This window comes from Mus pahari, chromosome 3, assembly GCF_900095145.1.
Source record: "Mus pahari chromosome 3, PAHARI_EIJ_v1.1, whole genome shotgun sequence".
Lineage (NCBI taxonomy): Eukaryota > Metazoa > Chordata > Mammalia > Rodentia > Muridae > Mus > Mus pahari.
Window position 1 is genome coordinate 23346361 of NC_034592.1, and position 22337 is coordinate 23368697.

The window sequence follows — 22337 nt, forward strand, 5'->3', positions numbered from 1 at the left end:
TTTTTTTTTTTTTTTTTTGGTTGTCTGTCTGTCTGCTTTTAATTGACATTATGTTTTGAAACAAGATCTCACTCTGCAGCTCAGGTTGTACTTGAACCTTGCAGTGATCATTCCTGCCTCAGCCTTCCCAACCCAGGGATTACAGGCATGAGCCACCAGACTCAGCTATATAAGCAACTTTTTAAAGTTCTTCACAGCCTGTTTTGTGGCCTAAGAATACAACCTTCATTACACTCAAAGCATTTCACCCAGGATTTGCTATCTATAAGGAGACAATTTAATGTGAATAAGTTAAGCACATTTCCACATGGAAGGAATTTGTTGTTTGGTGGGAGATGGGCTTTGGAAAGATGAATGTGGTGGTGAGTTAGTCATTTCCTAGATGTCTGTCGTGCGGTGGGCATCAGGAGAGACATTTATTTAGTTCTTGTAGTTTGGGACAAGGTGAGATCCCTGGTGTATACCTAGTGATGTAACACTAGTGTTACATGTTCACATGGTTAGGATGTTGCTGCCGTGTGTCAACCCAGCAGGTTACATTTAGTGTGTAATTTCACCAAATACTTAAGGCCACTCCAGACAGTAGGCACCATCTCTGTGCTCTTCCCTCCTTAGTCACACGTGAAGAAACTAAGGTACAGTAATGCTAAGAGCCTTGCATAGGGTCACACAGCCATCGAGTGTATTCCAACCCAAACAACGGAATTCCAGAGCTCTTGCCCTCAGTTATCATGCTATCCACTGTGTCACGGGAACAATGGGGCAGGATGTAGGAAGACGATGCTTCCTGGGGAAGACAGCACTAGTGTCTGCCTTGAGAGATGGCTCAAGGTTCAAGAGGCAGAGGAGGAGGAAGGATGGCTTCCTGGCGAGATAGCAGCCAGATAGACTTAAACGTTGGAAAGCATCTATGCATCCATCGGCACAGGCCTGTGATCCCAGTTACCCGAGAAGCTGAGACAGGAAGATCACCAAGTTCAACGCCAGCCTGAGCAAGTTAGTTGAGATAATGTCTCAAACATGAAAGGTAAAACTGGGACTGGGGATGTAACTCAGCTGGAGGGCTTAACTAGCATGCAGGAAGCCCTGGGTTTAACCCCAGCATGGGGGGAAAAAAAAGTGGGATTGGCCTTCTACAGAGTGCAGGGTTCACTGTAAGATTCAGATAAATGTGGGGAAATGAGCTAGGCTAGGACCAGATTGTGGGGTGTCAGGATGCCAGCAAGGGCTCAGGCGTTCCCTGGCAGGCATTTGGGAGCCACTGAAGGTTTTGAGCAGCAGAGGCACACACAGCAATTTGGGAGATGGACTAGACCACAGTTAGGAAACTGTTTTAATAATCCAGGGAAGGGAAACACAACAGCCTAGGTTGAGGGCAGAGAGATAGAGAGGAAATAGCCAACATGAGATGGGCAACAGAAGAAACTCAACAGGGCTTGGTGTTGGACCATGAACACCATGGGACAGGAATGAGCGGAAGGAGCCAAAGATGCATCTTGTGTTTTGACACTAGGAGGATGGAGACAAGTGTGGACTCAGATAGGGAAGACAGGAATGGGCTTGGCAGGGAAAGGCCAGATATGTTTCCTTTGGGAATGCAAAGAATTAGTCTTGCTACCCTCAGGCCAAGCCAGTTTCTGTTGTTTGAAGCCCTGCTCAGGGGACCTTCACACTAAACGGCTTTCAGATTGTTCCGTGACCTTTTACCTACTGCCACTGAGACATGCATTTGTTGTAAGAAATTATTATCTTTAACGACCTAGACCCTTCTGTCCTAAAAGGCTATGGTGTCGTGTGAGCCCATCAAGAAGAGCACAGGAAAGCCAAAAGCTGGTTCCTTTGTTCAAGGAATTCAAAGCAAGGTGGGGAGGGTGGAAGACACAGCTGCCGTCCAACTTGGGTAAAAGTTAAAACATCCTAGAATTGAATTTGAAGACATTAACAGTTCAGGCTGCACTGGTCGCAATCTACAGAGGTGGGTTAGCATTCGGGGAGTGATTGGCAGGCCACAGACCACCTGAAGCAGGCTACATCTGTCAGATTCTTGTACCCCATTCAATAAGGAGTCGGCGGTCTGCTGGAAAGCTTGTTACAAATCTCTTACAGACCCACCGAACCAGAATTTTCCATATGGTGCATGTGCAGTCACTGACGTTATGGGACTGGTTTTGCCACCTGCTGTATCTGGGTTCAAATCTCAGCTTAGCCACTTACCACTGAGCTAGAATGTGACCTGCTCACTGGCTTCCTCATATACAAAATCAGCCAGAGCCTTCCACAAACCAGGGGAGCTTTCAAACCCTGTCAGTCAACACCACGGATCAATGAAATCATTTGGGGGTGGGGACAGGAATCCCAGATATCAGATATGAAGTACTAATGGTTTGAAGGGATTAATACGCTCATTAGAACCAGAAAACCTTTCCCGAGTACCCTGTATGTACTTCTCAAGTGGGGAGGAGCCCTCTCCACCTCTTCCTTAGCATCTTTTCTTATCTATGAGATGGGCTAGCTGACATTTCTTTTCCTTATAAATTTTATTTTAAATCATGTATTTACCACATCTGCATGCGTGCCCGGAGTCTGGAGTTATTGGATCCTCTAGGTGTCACAGATGGTGGCAAAGCACCTGAAGTTGGTGCTGGAAACCTAACTTGAGTCCTTTGGTAAAGCAATGCATTCTCTCTCCACTCAAGGATATCCCTTACAAACAACTCTGAACACAAAGGAGTGGACAAGTGGGAATCACTCAGCACAGTGCAAGTGCTAGCTAGGTGAGCACTACCGAGTTATCTATGACAGACCCAGCTTCCTCTGGGAGGGAACCGAGGAAGTAAAATGTGGCAGGCGGCACACCATATACCTGTCAATCTGTGACCATGACCAACTTCAGGTACTGCAGCTGGCTTCCAATTACTTGGCCACCAAGACATTAACGGACTTCGCCTCAGCTTTTTTTAAAACCTCAAGGGCTTACTCAAGAGTTTGTTAAGTCTAAGACAGATGCTAGCAAGGATCTTGTGTGGATCAAGTGTGAGCTTCACTGCAAATGCCCTCAGTGGTGGAGCGAGTACAGCCAACCATTAGTCTTTTCCCTTGAACTGGCCTCAGGTCCTTTAGACAGCAGCCCCTGCCCCTTAAAGCCTCGCTCCCTCCAGATGCACTGAAGGAGACACTTGTCCAAATCTTTTCTTCTCACAGTTCTGCAGAGAAGCTCAAAGCCCAGTAGGCTCAAATGAATTACAGTCTTATGTGGCAATGTAAGGCCACATTCAGAACGTGCGGTGACCCAGCCAGCTGTAAAGGAAATGGCCAAGTGGATGAGAGGGAACTAGATGGGCTGAAGGGACTTGGGGGAAGGGTGCTTTGAACCAAGGAGCTTTATAAACACCGGGACTCTAACCTGCCCAGGAGGTAGATAAGCCTGTACCCTTTGGTTTGTCCTCAAACTCAACCTCTCACAAGAGGTTAAGGAACACACCCAAGGCTGGAACTGACACTCAGACCTCCAACTTCCTGGCTTTGGACCTGGGAGTTCAGCCTCCCCCTCCCCCTCGTCTATCAGGAAAAACATCTGGGTTATAACACCCGGACGATGGGCTATGGAGGGGAAACGGTGGAAGTGAGGTTCTTTAAGGAGCTTCAAGAAACACTGCCTAAGGCCCAGCCAGCAGCCCCTCCCGAGCCTGAGTCACAGGCTCAGACCTTTCGTTACTCTATCCTGAACATGCCTTTGGAATGACTTTCAGTGAAATCTATAAGCTTGGATTGCTGGAGGAGAAGAGAGACCTGAGGCTTTGCACTGTATGCCAAACACCCTGAAATGTAGAAAAGTCTCCTTCGTTCATTTTTCCATACGGGACTATGGGTCTCCTGCCACAGTGGCTGGTCCTCCACATGGCAAAGCAAGTGGGACAGTCAGGGGCATAAGAAAGAACAAGGGGAAGTCATCTTTAAAGGCTAAAAGGTTACATAGAGCATAATAAAACACAACTGTTTCCTTTAAAATTTTTAATGGACAGGAAATGTATAGAATAACTGCCAAGTCACACAAATTAACTTTTTTTGTTAACGTCTGTGATCCAGGAAAGAACATGAGATCGGCACGGGTGTTTTCGTCGTCTGTCGTCTGGGCACATGACCGAGGTGACCAAGTGTGGACCGTCGACCCATCCTTACATGGTCCAGAAAAAAAAGCGGGTGCCATGCTTGGCAGGTTTCAGATCCCCTTCAATCACAGGGCTGGGCTCTGGCCTTGCTCTTGAGTGATAAGGATTCTCTGGCAAAGGGCGATCTGTTTTCACTTTGGTGACCTGGAAAGGGTAAAGAAGAGAGTCAGGGTTCAAAGGGACTCTTTAACAGTAGTAACCCTGAGACTACTGGGGGTCCTGTCTCTGCTCCTGCTGCCTCAACCATTCCTCAGCTTCAAAGCTCGGACAGATGTATCTAGCTATATCTAATCCGAGTGAATGTCTACAAGCCGACTTTCTGACCCTCTATATAGTAGGAACTGAGGGAACAGGAGGGACAAGATACACACTATCCTCTGGGGCTCACTCACTGGCTAGTGAGCAAGATGGAGTTATCAACCATGACCCTGCTACCCTGCTGCCTGCTGCCCAGTGACAATGGAGAAGGGTGGACTCTGCACAAATCACTCACAGTGAAGGCTGGGGCCTAGACTATTTCTGAAGAGAACTGGGAGTTAGCCAGGATGATTAAGGGGAAGACAGAGAGAGCAGAGACAAAGAAGACAGAGTGAAGGTCTAGAGAAGTCAACACAGCAGACTGTACGCTGAACAAACCCTGCTGCTATCAGCACGGATGCTGAGATGCTGGGCCTGCTGTCTGCTCACTCTTCCTAGCTCCCACCAGGAGATTCCACATATGTTCACTAAGGCCACCTTGGTAGGACACATTGTCAGATCCGTGCTTATAAACCCCACACAGCTAGGGCACAGGGCTGGGTGATACATTATGCAATGCTATGTATGCAAAGGTGCTTAGATTTAACCTGATGGCAACAGGTGCCATCATTACAGAGAAGCGACCAATCACTACATGCAGGCTAGAAGGCAGGGAAGCCAGGCCCGATGACTGGGAACAGAAGCACTCAGAGCTGAGTCAGAAGGCCAGTGTAGATGGTAGGTTCCAAACTGCAGCGAGAGGAAGATGCAAAGAGTCTACAACTGCCACCCCAACGGCCACCAGAATCTCACGTGGGAAGCCATTACAAGTTGTTTTTTTTTAATTTTTGAATCTTCTGTATTTTAGAGGACCAGCCTTGAGGCCTTGTACATGCTAGGTAAATACTGTAGCACTTTGCATTACCTCTAGTTCAGAAATTATCCCTTTGGAAGTTAAGGAAGCAGCAGATCCTTTAAGTGGGCCACAGTCACTAAGCACTTTCTGGCTTTTACTCTAACGGTGCCAACTCTAGCTGTCTGTATGCATGAGAGGCTAGGTCTGTCGTTTCTGTGCCCAGATCTCTCAGGTACACAGTTACTATAACCCTTTGTGTGCAGGTTACATCTAGCTCACAGGAGGCTGACTGACTGGCCAGAGCCCAAGGCCTGAGTGCAGGTCTCTGTCCCCTGCTGTAACTGGAGGTCACTCAGGGTTCTTGTTGCTTGACAGAATAGTTCCAAATGCCTCACTCAAGGAATTTAATGAAATCAATCTAGAAAACTGCTATTCTTTGTTTTTAAGAAATGTTCTTGAACATAAAGTAAGCGGGGATCCTGAACAGCTACTGAGGGGAGAACAAAGTGACATGCTCTTCTGTAGTGCACTCCGGAAGAAAAAGGACAGGAGCACCCCAGAGCCACTCCTAAGGGAAGGCCTAGGACAGCCTACTTGATGAAGCAGCCATGTGTAAAATGGGCTTCCCAGGATGAACTAGGACATGAGCGAGGCCTCGGGAAGGGTGAGATGTCGGAGGGAGAGGCGAGTGGGCCACACTGAATCAAAGAGAATGAAGCAGCAGGTTAGGCCTCTCTCTGCTCTTTCTAGGAGGAGACTGAACAATGGGTGGAGTACAATTAAAACTGATAAAACATGTCAAGAAATACACATTTGAGGCAACTAATATGGAAACCTGGGGATGGGGGTAAGAAAATGTCCATATAAAGACTCAAGAATAAATACTGCTTTGATAGCCTGACTTACTGCTTCCCCTGTGGTGAGGAAGAAACAAGAAAAGGCAGCTTTATTGGTTAAGTGTGTAAGTCCTAGCACTTTCAACTTTGAGTTGGCCACTATTTAAAATAATTTTTTCAGTTTAGCAAAAGAATGTGTCTGAAGTAAAAAAAAAAAAAAGTGTCAGATTGAAAAGCAAAGCTATGCTACCACTCTTTGTGACAACTGTTCATGGGTGCTAGCCCTAAAGGGAAGAGAACAGAGCTGAACAGCCTGTGTGTCTGGTTCTATGCAGGCTCACACAGGCTCTTAGGCACAGCTCTTCCAGGACAGCAAGGATCCTCAGCCTCATCTGCAGACAGGGCTGGATAGAAGTGGGGTAGCTGAGATTCCACAGGAGCCCGTGGAGTGACTGTGCCTACCCCACTTGCCCTTCCTGAGCTACAGCAGCAGGAGCTGTCAGGCCCGTGTGGGTAGAGCTTCTCTTGGCTGCATGCTGAGACAGAGCTACATAGCAAGGCACTCAGGGCGGGGAGGCGGGAGTCTCTACAGGCCTTTCAAGTTTAAATGAAGCATTTCCTCCCCCCACAGTTCATCCCTACAGTGAAGATAGGATGGAGCTTTGGCCCTAAATTCTTCAATTTCACAGGAGGAATTATCTTCCAAGGCCCAAGTAGATACACCCCTCCCAGAAACGTGCAGCTCAGCAAGAACTCTCCAGGAAGGCAACAGCGGGTGAGGGTGGGGTGGGGCAGACTTAGGAGAATCTACACTTAGAAGCTACTGTGCTAGGGCACAGTCACAAAGAGCACGGTGTACAGACACCAGTACAGGCTTCTCTATAACTTCAACTCACCAAAATAACCAGCACAGGAAAGGGAGGGCAGGCTCGGCACTCTGAGCAGGGGCTTTTAAATTCTTGGTGTTTCAGGAGTCTGGCACACCCTGACCCTACGACCCCAACGAATTCACCTGACGGGACCTCACTAACATGTTACACAACTCTACTCCCCATTAGCTGGTGAACCCAAAGCATGATGAACACCTGTTAGGACACACCAAGTCCTCCTTTGTCTGGTGAATGGGGACAACTCACACCCTCTCTATCCTCAGAAGGACCCCTTTCAGACCACCTTCTGCCTTGGTCATAGCCTGTCCCCTCTGTCCAACCCCAGCCCCAGACCAGAGCAAGGCCCAGCAGAAACCTTACCTTAGACAACTCCCCGAGGTCCGGCCTCACCCAGCCCAGTTTGTCCAGCACACACTGGTCAAACTTTGCCTGCTGCTGGCGGCAGTGACGGAACAGCTGCATGTTGGAGTAATCAAGGCAAGTCCAGTACTCTGTGAAAGGCTCCGCACAGTGACTCTTTATCTGCCTGGAAAGGAAGGCTGGAGGTTAGGGATAGCGCCTCACAAAACAGAGATGGCCACAGGCACAGATGTCAAATGAACACTCCTAGGTCACGTACCACCTTCCAGTCAAAGTGACAACAAATGCTGAGACTGTGGAGAGGAGCCCTTCCCCCTGCTGGGATGTAAACCAGTGTAATCACTGAAGAAGTGAGTGTACAGGGTCCTCAACAACCTAAAACCAGAACACCATCTGACCCATCTGCACCAGGCCCAGGCTGCATCCAAAGGACTCTATGGCATAGCGCAGACTAGATCATTTGTGTCTCCTGCTGGTCTGTTCACAAAAGCAAGGAAATAGAATCACCTTAGATTGCCATCAACTGAAAAATGGGTAATGAGACTGTGGCACATGTACACAATGGAATTTTCACTCAGATTTTATTATTTTTGGTTTCTCATGAGAGTCTGTGTGGCCCTGCCTGTCCTGGAACTCTCTCTGTAGACCAGGCTAGCCTCGAACTCAAGAGATCTGTCTGCCTCTCCCTCCTGAGTACTGAGATTAAAGGTGTGTGCCACCATTCTTGGCTTACTTAGCATTTAAGAAATAAGAAATTTGCAGAGGGCTGGAGAGATGGCTCAGTGGGTAAGAGCACCCAACTGCTCTTCCAAAGGTGCAGAGTTCAAATCCCAGCAAGCACATGGTGGCTCACAACCATCCTTAACAAGATCTGACTCCCTCTTCTGGAGTGTCTGAAGACAGCTACAGTGTACTTACATATAATAAATAAATAAATCTTTAAAAAAAAAAAAGAAATCTGCAGAAAAATAGAACTGGAAAGTGTCATATTAAACAAGGTAGCACTGTCTGATACAAACTGCTGGTCCTGTTTCATATCTCATGTGAATTCAGACTTTTAATGCATGTATGTTTGTACGGTATGGCATTGGCACAGCAGGATAGCAGTTCATAATGTATTCATAAAAGGTAAAGGTCAGGGAGAGTGGATACAGACTAGGACAAGAGACCATGAGAAGGGATCAAGGGGTGCGTTGGGGTGTGAAGGGGCACATGTGACATGGACACATAAAGGCTGATACTGGGGTGGACACACAGGAGAGGCAGGATCGTAAAGGTCACATGGGACATGTAAAGGCTGACACTGGGGTGGACATACAGGACAGGCAGGATCATAAAGACCAAAAGAAAAACAACAAAAACAAATTTCATTTTAAAAATGTCATAATGAAACCTAACTTTTTATATAAGGTTTGTAATTAAAAGAAAATAGAAAGATTTCTGAGGAACAAGCCTCTTTTTTTACCCAGCAAAAATAAAAGATTATGGCCTAAGACACTGGCATTTTACTCACGGGAACTCACCTGAAGCCTGCGTCTTCCTGACATCTCGGTTTAGCAAACCCAGCAAAGAAGGAAGTTGTCAGAGCCTGGCATGCTGACAGAGGCCAGAGGTGACAGACCCTCAGAAGTGAACACATTAACCAGCTGGAAGACACTCCTGGAGCCCACACTCCAGAGCTTTGGCTTAGTTCACTATTGCACTGGCCAGAAACAGAGTCCTCTCTATGCAGAAGAGCTGGGTGCTGCTAGGAAGCTGGGTAGCTAAGAACTCACTCTGAACTATCAGAAGCAGTTGGAGGAAGCTGGGGAGACAGCTAGTGGTTAAAGCACTGGCCATACAAGTCACAGGGCTGGGATGGGAATGCAAGTTGCCCTGGCAGCCCACTGTAATCCCATCCTCTGAAGGAGGGGACAGGAGATCCCAAAGCAAGCTGGCCAGTGACACTAGCCATGTTGTTAAGTCAAAGACCCTGCCTCAAAGAATAAAGATTCCTGATATCAACCTCAAGCTTCTGCATGAATGTGGGCACAAGTACACACACATGTTCACACAGGCACACAAAGAAAATACACAGCTAAGGAGACTGGGTGTGGGGCACAGGACTACAATCCCAGCATGTGGACGGTGGAAGACAAGAAGTTCAAGCCTTAGCTGCAGAGTGAATCTGAGGCCAGCCTGGGCTACATGAGACCCTATTCCTCCAACCCTGAGAGAGGAAGGATAAAGAGAGAAGAGAAGAGAAGAGAAGAGAAGAGAAGAGAAGAGAAGAGAAGAGAAGAGAAGAGAAGAGAAGAGAAGAGAAGGAAAAATAGATGAAGCAAATGTCCTCTTCCTTTTTCATTCAAACCTGTTAAGAGTTAGATAGAAATTCAAGGAAGAGTACCACTATTTTATATACCCCACTCGAAGCCCCTAGCTGAGGACTGAACCCAGGGCCTTATGCTTGCTAGACAAGCACAAAATAGCACAGTTTTATGTAAAAGCCATATTGGAGGCAGTGGAAAAAAAAAACCTCAGAATATCTTTCTGCCAATAGACTAAAGACTGAACGTGCTTCCTGCCTTATTCTAGAACCTGAGAACTTTCTACACATGGCCCTTCTTTAAAAGGTCTCAGGCTGACTTTCAGAGCAAAAGCCTATTTTCCATGCCTGCCCTGCTGTCACAAGAGTTTCCATTCTAGGACTCACCAACGCAACCCAGCACCTTGTGTCACCTGCACACCCCTCTACAGTGTAGTGGGAAGTCCTGCCTGACCTCCGCTCGCCATGCCTGCAGACCCTGATCTAATGCTTGGCTCCAGCCACAAGGGCTTCCTCCCTTGGGGAGTGGGGGCTTAGGACCAAGGGAGTTCTCATTTCCCACCTAAAGCACTCCATCTCTGCATCTCAGGAAAATGCTTTGCCAATATTCTCTTAGAAAATCATTTTTATCCCAGCAAATAAAGGTATATTCAACCGTGCTAGCAATCAAATCAACATAAATTCAAGCAGCATGAAACACCATCTCCTATCTATTAAATATTTAAATCCTATGCATACCATCAGTACTGAGGGCAGGATAAGTTGATCCAAACTAAAAAAGCCAGTGTCTGACCCTCCACAGCTGCATGGTGGCATGTGAAATGGCTCAGCCATTAGGAACATTTGCATCTCTTGGCAAGGAATGGATTCGGTTCCCAGCATCCACAGGGCAGCTCACAACTGTTTGTGACTCCAGTTCTAGGGGATCCTATACCCTCTTCTGACCCCGCCCCCAGCACTAGGCATGCAAGAACATGATGCATAGACATAGCGTCAGTCAAAACACCCACACATAGTGAAAAACACTTTTAATCATTAATTTTTAAAAAAAAATATAGCAATAAAAGTTCAGAAGCCAAAATTAATGACCAAGGCCATAAACAGATACATACACACACACACACACACACACACACACACACACACACTCTAAAAAATGTATACCAAGGAATTAATTACAGGGCAAAAAGCTAGATGGAGTGGCATACAACTTTAATCCCAGCACTTGGGAGACAGAGGCAGGTAGATCTCTTTTGAATTCAAGGCCACCCTGATCTACACAGCAAATTCCGGGCCAGCCAGGCTACCTTGAAAACCCTGCCTCACTCATTCATAAATAAATAAATAAAATAGAAAGAAATAAGAAAACAAAGACTGAACAGTGGAGATGTTCACTGTCACAAGAGTGAACAGTACAGATACCTCTCTACTAATGGATTACTATATAGTTAATAAAAACATAGTTCAAAAGAATTTGTTCAATAATTTCAAGTGAAAATCAGTTCAAAAATATGCACACTATAATTATAATCACAAAAGTTTCTTTGCATGTAGACAGAAAGAAGAAAGGCAGCTATTGGTTCCTCCCTCTAATGCCACTGTAGTGGCATCTGTGGGCTGTGACAGCCAACAGTCAGCCCCATTCTTTAGTGTCATCCCCCTGCTCTTCCTTTGAGAAACAGCCCCTCCCTGCCTGGCAGTGATGCTGCTCGGATGCAGTGAAGACTACATCTCACTGCAGGCCTGCCCATTCAGAGTACTTATCTCCCAAGGCTCAAAACTTACTTTTAAAGTCCATGGACAGTATAATCGGCTCCAGTGTAAGCGGCTGTGTGGGGACTCTGCCTACAGCCATGGGCAGTGACACTCAGGGTTAGCAATGAGGCATGCAGCTTAAAGTGGCTCCTGGCCATTTAGGCTATAGCAAAGGGAAAGACTATGTAAAAGTAAGATCAACAGGGAAATGCTGAGCCAAGAGACTGCAGAGAAGAGGAGGGAGGAGTCACAGAGTTCTGCCTTCATTCAGACTCTTAAATCCAGCCCTGCCTGACACCATCACTACTTCTAGAGGTGGTGCACACTGTAGGTCCGGCACTTGTGAGCTGAAGCACAGCTGTGGTTCAAGGCCTGCACAGTGAGTTCTAGGCTGGCTGAATCAAACCAAATGTTTTTTGAGACAGCATCTCCTGGAGCCCAAACTGGCTTCAAACTCCCCGTGTGGTTAGCCTAGCCATGGCTGCCCTTGCTGAGCCTCTTGCCACCGCCACCCGAGCGCCAGGATCACGAGACCATATCCCCATGTCCCATCAACACTGGGCAGCTAATTACATACCTGGGCTTCTACTTTAGCAGTGAGCACAGTGGCCCAGCTGAGAAGCAAACTCAATGCTTCTTGATCATCACGACTGTCTACTGTCTGTCAGCAAGCTCTGGGCTGAGACCGCTGTACGTACACACCTTTCCAAAATATCTACTGCAATACTGCAGAGGACAGACACCACCCCACAGCTGAGAACTGACACTCATGGAGGTTACTGAACTTGGTCTATCTGATTTCAAAACCCGCACGCTTATAATTCTACTTTATTAGCCAGAAGTCACTTCCTCGTTTTTAGAATATGCACTTAGAATATTTCAGGATACCTTGATGTTAACTCACACAAGCACTGCCTTCAGGTGACTCTTACCTGAAGAAGTTCAGCGCACAGCCATTGACCAGCTTGCCCTCCTTCAGGCAGCGCCTTGGGTCCTTCTCTTCCCAGCGGCACAGCATAAACTCCTTATTGGTTTTATCGCACTGAGCCCCATAGTGATGGGCGGCAGCTTTAAGCACGGCTGAGCTGACTTTCACCTGGGAAAGCAAGGCGAGAGGCAGTCACACACAGAGGCTCTCCTCAGACAGTGAGACGTGGGTTGTCAGGATTCTTCACAACCGAGTGCTTAAGTATCAGAGCTCTCCCATGTCTTCCTATGCTGACAGAAACATCCCCCTTTTCTCTTAGAGATGAAGACAGAGACCCTACAGAATTTTGCTTCAAATAACTGTCATGTTGCTAAAGCTCCTCTCCAGGAATGAAATGAATCACATGAGGACACCTGAAACTCCAGGGGGCTAGGGAATCAGAGAGAAAGGAAGGGAGAGAAAAAGGAGGAGTTCATAACCTGGCAAATTATTACTAAGAATAAGGTCCTAGAATCTGCCCATACTGAAGCTAACTCGAGCACTGTGACCATGTCAGACTCCCTTGCTCACCTTCCAGGGCTTTGAGAAGCATCACAGAGCAGTTGTAGGTAGCTGGACCACAAGGAACTGCAGAGCTCAGGGCCCAGCTCCCTGCTCTACAGTCTTAGCCTATGCCAAAGCCACAATGTTTCAATGACCAGAAAGGGACAGACATTGCACTCTGCTATCTGGGAGAGCTCATCTTTATTCTCACTTCTCAAAGTCATTCTGACTATTCTGTTTCTCTTCTGTTTCTATTGTTCTGCTCTACTACAGCCTGCAGGTGGACACTGATGACCAGCTCTGCCACTGGCAACTTCTTTAAACGGCAGGATGGGGTATTTACTGCTGGCATCTGGGCATGGGCTGTCTGGCAGTCCTGTTCAGGGTGCACCTTTCTGATCTAGTATGCTTTTGCTTTACAATTGCTGTTTTCTCCACTAGGGAATTTTCAGATTTGTTAAAACCCAGCCTGTCAGACTACCATACTTCAACACACTACTGAACTGGACTTTTAAAAAATGGAGAACTTTAACATGAAAAAAATCTGTAGCCTTATTTTTATGCACTTCATACCCATAAGTTACTAAGAAGACAAATGTTGGGGAAAGGAGAGATCCACCCTACAGCAGTGGTTCTCAACCTTCCCAATGCAGCAACCCTTAACTATAGTTCCTCATGCATCACCTTCATCCTGAGATGCATCTTCACTGCTACTATCTTCATTGCTACCTCATAACTGTAGTTTTGCTACTGTTGTGAATTGTAACATAAAATCTGTGTTTTCTGATGGTCTTAGGTGACCCCTGTGAAAAGGCCAGTTCACCCCTAAAAGGGTTGCAACCCACAGGTTGAGAACTGCTGCCCTACAGGAAGACAACAAGGTCCAGGACTGCCCACCAACACTGTACTGTTGTGACTGTGACTATCAGTGCAAAGTACACTTACATACAAAAGAAATCTGCCATGAAAACTCAACAAATTTATACCCCAAATCAGTAAATATTTGTATTTAAGTTTGATACATATTTGTTTATATTTTATTACCTACAGCCAGCTGGGAAAACAGAAGGCAGTCAACCTTTTTGTTTTGTTTCTGGTTTTTAGAGGCACTCTCAAGTAGCCCAGGCTGGCTTTGAACTATGTAGGTTAAGCTGACTTCTATTCTTTTTTTTTTTTTTTTTTTCAAGACAGGGTTTCTCTGTATAACCCTGGCTGTCCTGGAACTAACTCTGTTTGTAGACCAGGCTGGCCTTGAACTCAGAAACCCACCTGCCTCTGCCTCCCGAGTGCTGGGATTAAAGGAGTGTGCCACCACGCCCGGCTGCTATTCTTAAACCTCCTGAGTTGGAGTTACAAACATGTGGTGCAAATCTTGTTTCGTAGTTTTGTTTATTTTTAACTGAGTTTTCAGTGGTTTAGAGCACTGGCTGCTCTTCCAGAGGACCTGGGTGCAATTCTCAGCACCTACATGGTGACTCACAACCATCTGGAACTCCAGTTCCATGGGATCTGATACCTTCTCCTGGCTCACACGGGAACCAGGCATAAATGTGGGCACACACATACTCATACACATAAAATAAATAAATCTAAAAAAAAATTTAAAAATAAAAAACTGAGCACCATTTTACTTGTTTGCCAAATGCCTCAAAAATATCCTTAAGTGGCTGATTTGTTTACTCAAATCCTCAAGATGGCAGCCCTCCAAAGCTACATTAATGGCAAACTTATAAAAACGAAGGTATATTCATGTTGTCACAGGGAAACAAAGATGAGACACAATCACTGAGCCAATTACTAAACAGCAAATTGACAGATTCACTTGAGACATGCCAGCCATCCATCAGAATTGTGGTTCTCACCAGGACTTTGGTGTAACATCACCATCACCGAGAGAACAGAGAACTTGAGGTGTAACCGTGCCCTCACCTGCTTTGTCATAACTGATGAAGCCCAACAGTCCCCTCTCAAATTCACCCAGCATCCTCTGTCTCCAGAACACAGAACTTCAGCATCCTTCCTCATCAGCTCGCCCAGGGCTGCTCTGCGGTGCTGCCTTCCATAGACAGCAAGTGTGCAGACTGAGCCAGATAAATCCAGTACTGCCCTTGCTCCCAAAGACCACATCCATACCACTTGTCATAGTACTTAGCTTATGGCAGGCCTGCGTCCTCACTTATGTAAAATGGAGCATGATGGACTTATCTCATAGGACCTGTGAGGATCCAAAGAACTCATCTATGGAACAGGATGTGCCTGACACATAAGACGTGCATCAATACTGGCTGTTGATTAGTTTTTACTCTAAACTGTCAACACACATGAGGAATTTCTAACCCAAAGCTTCTGGATTTTTTTTCCCTGGGGAATGTGACATGACTCCTTGGTCAATGAAGTCCAAGGTAGATTTTACCTGCTCCCCCAAAGCCGCTGCTGCTCTTGGCCTCGCTGGGTCTGTGTCATGTTGCAAACCTGACCCTGATTCTTCAGCTGTTTTGCCTGTGTGGGACTCGCTCCAGATGGAGGTTCTTATCTTTTGACTCTGTGAAGCACGGCTGCAAATTTTCAGGGTTATTCTGTAATGGCCACTGAGCTAGTCTTCCTGCTTTGCTTGCTGTCAGTCTAGTCTCTGTCAAGCTGCTGAAGTGACCCTCTGAAACGACAATTCTTATTTCACGCTGCTGGTACGACGACTCAGAAGCCAGCCCCCAGGAGTCATGCTTAGGTGCAGAGTAAAACCTGAGCTTCCTATCTGCTGTTCAAGGCTTCCTGGGCCCAACGGTCCTCCTACCCTTCTCACCAGATGGCACAGAGGGGCCTGTGCTGCTCTCTCGATGCAACTCAACTCACTACATTCGGGATCCCCTTTCAGGCCCCTGACTTCCCCACAAGTTCATCTCTGTACCAGCCTTCAAATGCCATGTTTTACATTAAGCCTAACGTGGCTTGTCTACCCATCTTATATTCTCATAGAGAACTGCACAGCCAGAGTCATCTCACTTTTAGCAAAACCCCTTGTCTACAAATGCTGAAAGCTACTCAAAGTGATCAAGCCAAAGAAACAGATCCAACATCAGATCCAACATCCATCAGATCCAACATCAAATCTGCTTGCCTGTCTTTCATGTGTTAATCGTGTGTTTTAACTTTAACTACTGTGGCTATTTACATACTTATAGATACCAATTGTGCAAACTTTAAAGAGAAATTTATTAGAATGCTCTTGCATGAAATGTTTGCTGAGCCAAATTAAACATCTAACAAAATACCAACTCATGTTTAATCAGTTTCACAGTGGGATAAGAATAAAAGACTGGTTGATGGGAAAATCCCTTCTCTCACCTCTAAGTCACTTTCACATAAATATGCCGGTCAGTATGGCTAACAATTTCTTCATCTGAGGAAAATACCAAGTTGCCATCTTCACAGGTTTGTGAGAGCCTACATGAAGTAGTATAGGAGAACATTCAACACAGTGCCTGCCATGACAATACATCCATCTTTCCCCTCTGTCTCACAGGATAAAGTCCAAACTGTCCCAGCCTCGTCAGTGACTTCTCTAGAGGCTCAGCACCGCTAATCTAACAGTAGGCTGACATCAGATAGCCCTCAGTTTCCTCAACAACACGGTTCTACAAGACCTTCCTCACTCTGTTGCACTTTGGCTGAAAGCTTTAACAGCCTGGGTTTCAGAAAAGATCTGGGTTCCTGTTACAAGTCTTCCATACACTGTCGATGTGACCTTGGGCAAATCGCTTCTACTCTTGGGGCCTATTTCTGGTCTACAGGGGAAGACCAGTTATGCCCTCCCTGCCTTACTGTGTGTTCCAAGTAACTAGCAGCCTGGCCTTGAGAAATGGAGTGATCATGTTTGTGATAGTTAGGGAGCACATCACTTTTACTTCACGTTTCACAGCGCTATGCACTGTGCTGTACAGCCTCTTTATCTGTCTCCTTATAAAACTATAAACTATAAAAGCTGGGCACTGTCTCTTACTTCCCATTGCACGTGCACATAACAAATACTTAAATGTCTCTGGAAGAAGTAAATGCTTTAATTGTGTCCCATTACCCAAACAGCCTGGCCCATGACAGACTCCCTGTCCAACAGGCACTGTGCCCTGCCGCGGCTCCCAGGCCTGCTCTGCACCGAGATTCTGACAGACTTGGAAGGTGAGCACCTAGGGAGGCAGGCTCGCCTCACAGGGAGAGAGAGCAAGGGGCTAGGTGATGCTAATGGAAAGTATCACCCGATTCACAAGAGGAGAGTCCGGTCGCGGTGCGCACAGGAATGGCTGGAGCCAAGGCGGGATGTGCCCGTGCAGGTCGCAGAGGCCAGAACCGAGCCTGGGCCCGCCTGAAAGCTGCAGTCCCAGGCTTCCCGCCTGCCCTCAGGGAGAGCCTCACCTCCTCCACTTTCAGCTCTTCCAGAGTTGGCAGCTCCACTATCCCCGGCATGACGGCGGCGGCCGCGACCCAGACCAGGTGCCCTCGGCCGTGTCGCCCGTCTCCTTCAAGTCCCCTTTAGCTAAGTACCATCTGCGCATGCGTCTCCAGCGACGCGCAAGCGCATTGCTCTAGGGCCGCTGGGGAGACGAAGCGTACGCCATTCCAGGAAGTCTAGTGGCCCGAGGGGCGGGGCTTCGTCTGGTCTCCGCCCACATCTCCTGGTTGTCATAGTGACGCCAAGACAGCTGAAGTTGGTGTCTGTTAGACACTAGCTGCTAACATGCAGTACACCGGGAGCCAATATTTCGGGGAATACATAAACGGGAGGTAAGCCCCCACTCGTCCATGTCTCCACCCTCTCAGGCTAGTGAAAGACAACTGTCTTTAGCCTCTGCCAAGGACCTTCAGCCAAGCGCTTTCAAAAATTTGTTCAACTATAGGGCTCAAGCACAGATACCTAATAAGCCACATAGGTAGGATTCATTCATTCATTCACTCATTCATTCATGTGTGTGTGTGTGTGTGTGTGTGTGTGTGTGTGTGTGTGTGTGTGTATGTGTACACACGTGTACGTGCGCGCTTATTCCCTCCACCCATACGACAGCTCATGACCATCTGTAACCAAAGTTCCTCTTCTGGCTTCTGTGGGCACCAGGCACGCACATGGTACACATTACATACATGAGAGCAAAACATATACATTGAAAAATAAATATTTTAAAAATTATGCAGGCAAAGAAAACTAGAAAATGCTATTCGGGGCTGGAGAGATGGCTCAGCTGTTAAGAGCACTGACTGCTCTTTCGCAGGTCCTGAGTTCAACCCCTAGCAACCACATGGTGGCTCACAGGCATCTGGAATGAGATCTGATGGGGTGTCTGAAGACAGCTACAGTGTACTCGATGCCTCTTCCTCCCAGGTGCTGGGATTAAAGGCGTGTGCTGCTACTGCCCACTGGCTGTCCTTCATATGTAGAAGGTTTATATAGACTCCCCATTGCTGGTGGGAATATAAAATTGGACAAGTACTTTGGAAAAGTTTGACGTTTCTTAAAAAGTTAGACAGCCATTTCATTCCCAGTTATTAACATGATAAATGAAAATCTATGCACACACAGAGGCATGTTTGTGAGTACTCCTTTTGGCTTTATATAACAGAAACTGTAATGACTGAAAACTGGAATCAAGGAAGACGTCCACCAACATGTGAGAGGACAAACAAGTGTGGTATATCCATTCACTGGAATAGTACACATCAAGGAAAATGTTGGTTCACATAACAGTAACATGAATAGATCTTAAAGAATTATATTGAATGAAAGGAATCAGAAGTGTCCAGCAAAAAAAGGAGTATATATTATATGATACTTTTTATATTAAATTATTGGAAATATAAATCAATTCCTGAAAATTGATCAGTTTTTGTTTAGGGATGAGGAATGAGAAGTACAAACAAAAAAAGATTAAAGAGAGTAAACATAAATTGTGGTGGTGGATATATTATTTATATTGACTATGAGGATGGTTTCCAGGATATGTGTCAAAATGTACAAACTGTACGTGTATGTACATGTCAACTATGCTTCAAAATAAAGTTTTTTCTTTAGCCAAACTTTAAAATCCATGATTTTCTTGTACCAAATCTAAATATAAAAATGGAAAACATGGTATAATAGCCTATACCTATAATCCCAGCATTTGAGAGGCTGAGGCAGGAGGACTGCCACAGGCTCAAGGCCAGTCTGAGCTACATGAGTTCCAGGTCAGCATGGGCTACAGAATGAGTCCCTGTCTCTCTGTATTCTGAAGCACTTCGGAGTTGAGTTCAGTGAGAACACAGGGAATGAAGAAGGACCTCCCACATTTTATAGCAGCCACTACTGTGCATCACCCCAACACACATACCCACAGTGATTCCCATTTGCCAAATGAGAAAAGGTGAGGCACAGAGGGATTTGTGTAGCATGCCCAAACTAACATTTGACAGAACAAGGAATTTTTAAAAACCTGACCACTGTGACTTAATTGGCAAGGCTGGGCTGGTCATAACGGACTCGGGAGACACAGAATCGGCTGCCTGGGCTGCTGGTATTTTCACAGTATTAACTTTGTAGCTTTGATGCTGGCGAGGAGGTATTTCAGTGGACACTATAAACTCTGGGACAGTCTTCAGGGAGAGTAGGATGACAGACCAAAAGTTGTTCCATCCTTTTTTAAAAATGGTTGTATTTATTTATTTATTTATTTATTTATTTATTTATTTATTTATTTATTTAATATATATGATGAGTACACNGTAGCTGTCTTCAAACACACTAGAAGAGGGCATCGGATCCCATTACAGATGGTTGTGAGCCACCATGTGGTTGCTGGGGATTGAACTCATGACCTCTGGAAGAGCAGTCAGTGCTCATAACTGCTGAGCCATTTCTCCAGCCCCCCATCCTTTTTTTTTTTTTTTTTTTTTTAGATTTATTTATTTTATGTAGATAAGTACACTGTAGCTGTCTTCAGACACACCAGAAGGGGACATCAGGTCCCATTACAGATGCTTATGGGAAACCACATGGTTGCTGAGAATTGAACTCAGGACCTCTGGAAGAGCAGTCAGTGTGCTCTTAACCACTGAGCCATCTCTTCAGCCCCAGGCTGTCCCATCTTGAACAACATCTTTTTGAGATTTTGATGAAAAGAAAGCACCACAAAAGCTCTGACAGAATACCGAGAAGAGATACATCTGAGGATGGAGAGAATGAACATCTCTCTGCGTCCCCAGCTGCCAAGCAGAGCCCAGTGACTTCCCATGTTCTTACAGGATGGAGGGCAGTGCTGAGTACATCCTCCCTACTGACACGAGATACATCGGGGAGATGAAGGACGGCATGTTCCACGGAGAAGGAACCCTGTTCTTCCCCAGTGGGAGCCGATTCGACGCCATCTGGAGGAAGGGATTGGTGGTGAAGGTGACAAGCTGGGGCTTGAGGGAGGTCCCCAGGCAGGGAGAGGCCCTGCTGTAGCCCCTTCCCCTCCCTGCCTGGTGCTTACCTTTTCCCACGCTTCATTCTGCCCAGTCTCTGGCCAATGACTCTACATCTTTGAAATTCATTCTCCTCATTCTTAAACTAGGGGCAGTCATCTTGGCTATCTAGTGCTGCCACGATGGGTTACCCCCGCCCCATCTTAAATCAGCTTCCATTCACCATCTTATGGTTCTGAGGAGTGGAAGTCTAAATAGGGCCAGCAGGCAGACTCTAGGCAGAGAATCTGTTTCCTCACATTTTTTGCCTAACTGCTGTAAGCTGCCTGCATGCCTTGGCTCATGACCAGGAATCACTCCAATCTCTGCTTACAGCTCCACGTTGCTGCTCCTCCTCCCAGCTCCTGCCATCTCGTCCTCTCTCCTGTCTACCTTTCTCCTGTTAGGACCCTCACATTGGATGATTCTAGAAAAGTTCTTTTTTTTTTTTTTTTCAATTATGCACGGTAACACATTCACAGGTTCCAGCAGATGTGGTCACCTTTTGAGGGTAGGGTGAGATGGCATAGCTCAGCCAACCACAATAGCACTGAGGGTAAATAAGGGGAAAGGGATGTGTTCAAAGCCATTTCCTAGCCCAGTAGTTACTCAAAAGTATCAACTCTTATTATCACCACCTCTATTATATCATCTAATCCAAAGGTTCTGATCATGAGGTTTATGAGCCATGAGTAGAACTTGGGGTGAGTGGAACCCCCTGACTTACAGAAAAGCCTCTGGATATAAAACTATGGTTTTTCTATGGGAAATAATCTGTACTCTCATGAGTCTCCCTGAAAGTGTGCTGGGCCTGACTCATGACCTAAAAAAAGGTTAAGAGATGCTTCTTTTATAGCTTGGGGAGTCGAAGCTTCAGGAAAGGGATGTGACTGGCCCAAGGTCACACAGTGAACAAATAGTACTGTGGGAATTTCCACCCATGTTTCCTGATGCCTCGGCTGGTACAGTTCTCATATCCTGAGGCTCCTTTAGCATTGAAGCAACAAGAACAGAATGCACACGTCTGAACAACAGGCTGTGGCTCTGACCTTTCTAGCTGTGATAATAAGAGGAAAACAACAACCTGTGTAAGTGCTCCTTCTGTGAGTATTCAGGGAAGGGTACCGACAGATACATGAAAAGAGATGATGAGAGTTTGGCTCATGAGATAATGAAAGCTGCATTCTCTGCAAGGTGGAGGCCCAGAGGAAGCCAGCACTATAGTCCTTGTCCAAACGGAAAGGCTGAGACCCTAGAGAAGAGGTGGGGTGAGCCCCAGGCAGAGGCCAAAGCCAGAAGGAAACGGGTATCCCAGGACGACTGAGAGCACAGTGGTCCCTTCTCTGCCCCGTGTTGTGCTCAGGCCCTTAGCAGGTCAGACAGTTCCCATGTGCATGGACAAGAGTGGTCTCTGACTCAAATGCTAATCTCTTTGGGAAACACACACACACACACACACACACACACACACACACACGCGCGCGCGCGCGCGCGCGCGCGTCTCCCAGCTTAGCTTAGCATGTACCTACCTCACCAAATTCCCAGCTACCCCTTTTGGAGGGACACTGTCACCATCCTAATTCTATAAATGGAAAAACCTAAGAGCCAAGAGAGTAGGTTGCCTGCCCAGCCCCATGCAGAGTTGTCATGCTTTTGGATTCAAGCACAGGGTTCAGTACTATGTCTCTACCTCCCCTAATCCACACAACCAAGACCATGGTGTCACTGTTACTTCTTTCCTGTTGGCAGTGAGAAGCCAACTATTCCCTTGGTAAGAAGCAAAAAGGCTTTGGCTCTGGCTTCCTCTGATATCCATGTGCTTCCTTTCTCCCAGGGCAAGTATACCTTCAATGATGGGCTGCAGTATGAGGACAAACACTGGCACTACTGTGACAGCTATGACCGGAGGTTCTACACTGAGATCTGCTATGGCCTGAAGCCCTCAGGTAGCACACCTACACAGAGAAGGTGTACTGGCTAGCTTTGTGTCAACT

At 46.5% G+C, this 22337-nt stretch overlaps 2 protein-coding genes across 2 annotated transcripts in view; one reads left to right on the top strand and one right to left on the bottom strand.

Annotated features, from left to right (window-relative positions):
* Positions 1–3996: 3996 nt before the first annotated feature.
* Positions 3997–17427, bottom strand: Ndufa8 (NADH:ubiquinone oxidoreductase subunit A8). Its single transcript, XM_021194028.2, has 4 exons — positions 17287–17427; positions 12341–12504; positions 7349–7514; positions 3997–4313 (listed from the first exon to the last, which is right to left on the bottom strand). Exons 1-4 carry the CDS (start codon positions 17335–17337, stop codon positions 4176–4178), a joined length of 519 nt encoding a protein of 172 aa, XP_021049687.1. The 5' UTR covers positions 17338–17427; the 3' UTR covers positions 3997–4175.
* A 125-nt stretch (positions 17428–17552) lies between these two features.
* Morn5 (MORN repeat containing 5) overlaps positions 17553–22337 on the top strand; it is a 31452-nt gene continuing 26667 nt past the window's right edge. The window contains exons 1-3 of the mRNA XM_021194029.1: positions 17553–17655; positions 20143–20290; positions 22178–22289. Coding sequence (XP_021049688.1) covers positions 17609–17655; positions 20143–20290; positions 22178–22289 — 307 coding nt within the window. The 5' untranslated portion in view covers positions 17553–17608. The remainder of the gene's footprint in view (positions 17656–20142; positions 20291–22177; positions 22290–22337) is intronic.

Coding starts and splice junctions, on each gene's coding strand:
- Ndufa8 (XM_021194028.2), bottom strand. CDS start 17,337: ATGCCGGGGATAGTGGAGCTGCCAACTCTGGAAGAGCTGAAAGTGGAG. Junction 12,505..17,286: donor AAGAGCTGAAAGTGGAGGAG/GTGAGGCTCTCC, acceptor TTGCTTTCCCAG/GTGAAAGTCAGCTCAGCCGT. Junction 4,314..7,348: donor ACCTCGGGGAGTTGTCTAAG/GTAAGGTTTCTG, acceptor TACCCTTTCCAG/GTCACCAAAGTGAAAACAGA.